Genomic DNA, 6000 nt, shown 5'->3' with positions numbered 1-6000 from the left:
TGGCAAATGTGACCTTGGATGAATAAGTCAAATTTAAAAATTATATCAATGGACAAAACACATATCCTTAATAGTTCTGCTGTAAAAAGGAAGAAGAATATGTAAACTGTGTTATTTGATGAATAGTAGATTGTTCTTTTGTAATCCTTAGCATAAATGGTCAATGTTCTTGCAACCTCTGTAGTCTCTGCAAATGAGTGGGAAGATTTTCGCTGAGAGAACTCCTTTCATTTTGCATTACCTAAGACATTGTGCAACCATAATTTGTGAGTAATGATTAGTGAATTCCTGAGAATGGGATAAAATGGTAAGAAATTGGTTACACAGCTAGAGAGCAGGTACAGTATGCACCAGCACATCTTATGCAAATTCAGAGCCTCGTGGTTAAATCAGAGCAAAATCCCCAGACCATTTAACAGAAAACGTATACATTTATTTAAAGAAAACACTTGTTTTTTTTTTAAACAGGAGAAATTCTGTACACTGGCTTTCATACAGATAGTGTCTCCCCGCATGACCTTTACAAGGTGGTGCACAGATGAGCTATTTGTGAATATTTACTCAGTAATTTAACATGCTTATGTGCTATTAGAGAAAATCCCAGCTGTTACAGGGTTAAAGCTTGCTTTCTTATGTTTGAAAATAAATGCGGATCTTAAACATTATAATTCATTTACTTTATTTCAAAACTTAGCCAGACTTAGACCTCTGCTACCACGTCTAAAATTACATTAGGTGAAGTGCAATAATGTTAAAAACACTTCAATCCTTCCTCTCTAGTTGTCTATTAGCTCAATCAATAAATTCAATGACTTGGGTGTTTTTTAAGCTAATAGGTATCCAAATATGTTTGCGTCAGCCTGACATGATCTTGCTTTGTTCGTTGACTCTGTGAGCCCAGCATTTGAGTCCAAAGATCACTCTGTGCGCATTATACAGCTGGCTATCACAGTATATAACGGATCCACTTCGCTCAGCAGATTAGAGCAAATCCTGCAAAGGGACAGACTGTGAGAGAGGTTGCCTGAAGACTCCAACGGTGCAGAGAATGGATGCTGGGATGGACATGCTCCACAGCTCGGGGGTAGAACTGGTGCAGTATCTGCAACTGAATTACAAGGATTCCCAGAGCTGGTTCACCTTTATCTCTTTCGCTGCTGACCTGAGAAACACCTTCTTTGTTTTCTTCCCCATCTGGTTCCACCTGTGTGAGGCGGTGGGCGTCAAACTCCTGTGGGTGGCAGTGATTGGAGACTGGCTCAACCTCATCTTTAAATGGTAAGTTTCAGAACATAAAATTACAATATATAGATTTTTTGTTACCTGTCAAATCTCAAAAATAGCCTAAACCTTTCTGAGAAGCCGACCATGTAGAATACAAATGGTTCTGCTTCCATATACAAGCCAGGAATAACCTGATCTTGGTTAAAAAGTTCCTCCACAATCCAATTTTCATTTTTGTGGGATTTGGCTGTGCAACGTTTTAGCCTCAATGAATAATAACAATAATCTGGCCTTGTTCTGCATTACAAGCCAGCTGTTTAGCCCACTGTGCTAAACCAGCCCTTATTGGACCTTTCTGGGTCAGCTCAGCTATTCAAAGGGTGAACAAGTTGAACCTTTGTGGATCCCATTACCACTGTCATCTGAAGGACGTAGAATCACAGAATTTACAGTGCAGAAAGAGGCCATTCAGCCCATCAAGTCTGCAGCAGCACTTGGAAAGAGCACCCTATCAAGCCCACACCTCCACCCTATCCCTGTAACCCAGGAAACCCACCTAACCTTTTTCGGACACTAAGGGCAATTTAGCACAGCCAATCCACCTAACCTGCACATCTTCGGACTGTGGGAGGAAACCGGAGTACCCGGAGGAAACCCACGCAGACACGGGGAGAACGTGTAGACTCCGCACAGACAGTGACCCAAGCCGGGAATCGAACCTGGAGCTGTGAAGCAACTGTGGTAACCAATGTGCTACCATGCTGCATTTTGTATCTTCCATCAAACTTTTCCTCTTTTCTATCAAAAGTGTTGATTTCCTCCAGGCTGCACCTTGGTAGAAAAGGTAAGTCAACCACCGGGTGCATCACTATCCAATCCCCTCCACATCAGATGTTTACACCTGAGAACTTTCCAAGCTATACCCTGGTTGTTGTTTCCTTCCTTACCTCTGGGGCATTGCAATTGCAACATTAGACCCCCTCCAGTGGCCGACCAATATAATTGAGATCAAGGATACATGCCAGGACCTTTAGCTCAGTATTGCACCAATTACAGTCTTGTATGTTTGCACTTTGTATTCTTGTATGCAATTGAAATAAGACGAACCGTGCTGACCTTTTTGTTCTGTTCATGCCCACTGCTTCAATTGAAGGGGAATTCTTCAAATATGTTTGTTCAGAAATTGATGTAGGGTTGATCACCCAAAGAAATATAAAACCCACAGCTACAGCACTGCATCATGTACTCGACTTCAACAAATAATAAAAGGACTTGTTGACCAAGCGACCTTTCTTATTCCAACACATTTTTAAATTTGAAAATGATGGGAGGATGGATTGAATCTTGTACCCGTTCCACTCTTCCCACTAAACTGCTGACCACACCACTTCTCTTTCTGGTTCCTACACTGGCTAATGCTGCTCTCTCCTCAGGTACTATCCTCCTCTCCTTCATGCCTGATATCACCCTTCTTCTTGAAAAATCAACCCTTGGCCCCTCTGTCCCTGAACGCCACTGACCCATCTCCAATATCTCTTTCCTCTCCAACGTCCTTAAATGTGTTGTTGCCACACAAATCCTAGCACCAGCGAAGCCACGGATTTCTGGCGCCATTTAACCTTTGTTTCAATAGTAACCTTTAGTTACCATCTTGGGGGACATGATGTAGATACACTTTGTTGGGAGAAATTCTGGGAGACGAATAAACAGGAATCAGTAATTAACAAGACCAAGGTAATATTCCAAGATAACCTTTCTACAATCAGGCCTTGGTAAACAGGAGGCACTTGGCCCTCAAGTTTAACAATAGTTGCAGCTTCTGAGTTCAACTCATTGTTCAATGTACTTTTAAAAAGAAATTCTTATCAGCATTTTCTAGATATTCCAGTGTAAATGTTTAACAAATGTTCCAGTTTATTTGGTTTCAACATGTTTTGCATTAGTTTAGCGATTTTCTTGTGTGAATACCAGAAGTTATCTGAAATCCAAATATAAATAATTAAATATGGTTTTTTAAAAATTAAATATGTTTTTTCCTTTCCTTTGCAGGACATTATTTGGCCAGAGACCTTACTGGTGGGTTCATGAAACTTCCTATTATGGCAACTCGACTGTTCCTGTGTTAGAGCAATACCCCATCACCTGTGAAACAGGGCCAGGTACTTATCAATAAGATCAGGGCTGATTTCATTATGATCTCATTTCCACTTTCCTGTCTGCCACGCAAAACCTTTGACTCCCTTCTCTATCAAACACCAGTCTAATTCTGCCCTGAATAAATTCAATGACCCAGCCTCCACTGCTCTCTGGGCAAGAGGATTCTATAGACTAACGACCATCAGGGCAGCACGGTGGCCTAGTGGTTAGCACAGCTGCCTCACGGCACTGTGGTCCCAGGTTCGATCCCGGCTCTGGGTCACTGTTCGTGCGGAGTTTGCACATTCTCCCCGTGCCTGCGGGGGTTTCGCCCCCACAACCCAAAAATGTGCAGAGTAGGTGGATTGGCCACGCTAAATTGCCCCTTAATTGGAAAAAATAATTGGGTAATCTAAATTTTTTTTTAAAGTCTAACGACCATCTGAGAGAAAGAAAATTCACCTCACCTCCACCTTAAAGAAGCCTCTTATTCTTAAATAAAAACAGAAAATGCTAGATACACTCAGCGCATCTGGCAGCATCTGTGAAAAGAGAAACAGAGCTCATGGGCACGATCGAATGGCCTTGCTGTCCCCGACTTGGTGACGCAATGAGGCCGTTAACCTCTCGTGGGAGTTATGATGCTTGGAATGCCTCGCGAGATCTCCTCGGGCGCCGTTTAGCATCGGTCCACACATTGTCTCTCATTCTTCCAAAAACTCCAGTGGCTATAACCAATGAGAGAGCAGCACACTTGCAAATAATAGAAACTGTAGATCTTTAAAAACTGCACATTAGACTTTTTCCATCACCACTGATGATCCCAAACCTTCTCTGTTTCAGGAAGCCCATCGGGCCACACTATGGGATCAGCTGGGGTTTGGTATGTAATGGTGACAGCCTTTCTGACCAGCACACTTCAGAATAAGCAGCACGGCGTCCAAAACTGGTGAGTTTGTGAAACACCCTTAATACTTATAAATTGGAGTCCAATTAAATTTGATTGAACCCCTGTGTTACGCAGAAAGCCTCTAAAAACTGGAGGCGTTTATACTGTAGAGAAAAAAGCTCAGGACAGATCTTAAATGAGAAATGAAAGACGTTAAGGTGTGGTGATAATTTGAACCATAATCGTATGATTGACAGAGACAAAAGAGATGAACAAACGCTCAAAAACTGAAGAGTTAATTCATTGCTTAGAGGTTAGTGAACTGCGCAACAAACTGCGCAGGTGATTGATAGTTTGAGATAATCCTAGACGGGACTGGTGAGGTATTTACCAGATGACACGATTTCAAAGGTAAAGAAAGAAAGGAACAAATATAAACCTTAACGAAAGGAACTTTGGAACTGGCCTGATAAACCACTTTGGTCCAGTACATTCCAACCTAGGTCATAAGTGGGTTGTGGGTTGGCCACTGCATACTCCACCCCTCCTCGATCCTCCACCCCTCTCAGGCAGAGGTTACTGTGCGTGTGGAGTTTGCACATTCTCCCTGCGTCTGCTTGGGTCTCGCCCCCACAACCCAAAGATATGCCGCGCAGGTGGATTGGCCACAATAAATTGTCTCTTAATTGGAAAAAATGAATTGGGTACTCTAAATTTATAAAAATTTTAAAAAATAGTTTTGGTTTTATTGGTTGAGGGAAGAATGTTGTCAAAATTCCAGGCAAATTCTCTACCCTTCTTTGAAAATTGTGCCATGAGATATTTTGCATTCACCAGGTAAATGGCAAATCGGTTTCACATCTTAATGTACGATAGTGCAACATTTACTGAGTGCAACACTGAGGTAACAGTTTCCTAGTTGGCACAGGCTATAGTCACAGGCTACAGACTGAAGCTACTCAAATGAGTACATCAAAGTTGGTAGGTAAACATTGCAAGCTCTGGAATGTTGGTAGATGTTACGCTGCAGAGTATGTAGGAGACCGATGTTTATCCCAAAGGTAAAAAGGGAGATATATAAGAATGGATGCTAATTTATTTCAAAATCAAGTTTGCTCAATTGAAGAAACTCCTATCTCCACAATTTCACCTTGTGCCAATCATGTAAACCTGATAAACATCTTGGGGATATAAATAGCGTTATGACCAGAGAGTAAAGCTGAATATTAGTTCAACATTATTTGTTTGACAAGAACAATCTGTTAATTTGGTAGTATATGCGCTAATTGCAAGTATGCAACGTTCAATCGGAATGATCATGTTATGTTGTCGTCTGTTGTCACCACTGCCTTCACTCTTACAGGTGTCTGCGTGCTTTACTATGGGGAGTCTTCTGGATGATTCAGATCTGTGTCTGTGCGTCCAGAGTGTTTCTGGCTGCTCACTTCCCGCATCAAGTCTTCCTTGGGGTCATTTCAGGTCAGTGGAAGTATTTAGTAATCCTTCCTGTGTGACTGAGAGACCACAATATCCGACCTGTGCTGTTTATAGGAAGCAGCTGGGTTGCTGCTGCAGAGAGCAGGCACGGGGTTGATGGGCTAAATGGCCTCCTTCTGTGCTGTAACTATTCTGTGATTCTTGTACAGAATACCTTTTTCTGTTCATTTAAAGCTGCTCAGCACCTCTGTTAAACTAGCATACATATGATAGTTGCACAAGTGCATTTGGTCATATGAGAACAGCTCAGATTG

The 6000-nt window shown here is 41.9% G+C and overlaps 1 protein-coding gene across 2 annotated transcripts in view; it reads left to right on the top strand.

Annotated features, from left to right (window-relative positions):
- The first annotated feature begins 990 nt into the window (after positions 1 to 990).
- The window catches only part of LOC119954254 (glucose-6-phosphatase-like), a 28312-nt gene continuing 23302 nt past the window's right edge, over positions 991 to 6000 (top strand). The window contains exons 1-4 of one of the 2 annotated variants that reach the window (XM_038779340.1): positions 991 to 1278; positions 3274 to 3383; positions 4204 to 4309; positions 5613 to 5728. In XM_038779340.1, coding sequence (XP_038635268.1) covers positions 1049 to 1278; positions 3274 to 3383; positions 4204 to 4309; positions 5613 to 5728 — 562 coding nt within the window. In that variant the 5' untranslated portion in view covers positions 991 to 1048. The remainder of the gene's footprint in view (positions 1279 to 3273; positions 3384 to 4203; positions 4310 to 5612; positions 5729 to 6000) is intronic. The other variant, XM_038779339.1, reaches the window with a different exon arrangement.

Source organism: Scyliorhinus canicula, chromosome 19 (assembly GCF_902713615.1).
Source record: "Scyliorhinus canicula chromosome 19, sScyCan1.1, whole genome shotgun sequence".
NCBI classification, from domain to species: domain Eukaryota; kingdom Metazoa; phylum Chordata; class Chondrichthyes; order Carcharhiniformes; family Scyliorhinidae; genus Scyliorhinus; species Scyliorhinus canicula.
The sequence above is the reverse complement of the archived record's forward strand: the minus strand, read 5'-3'. Positions and strand labels throughout refer to the sequence as shown.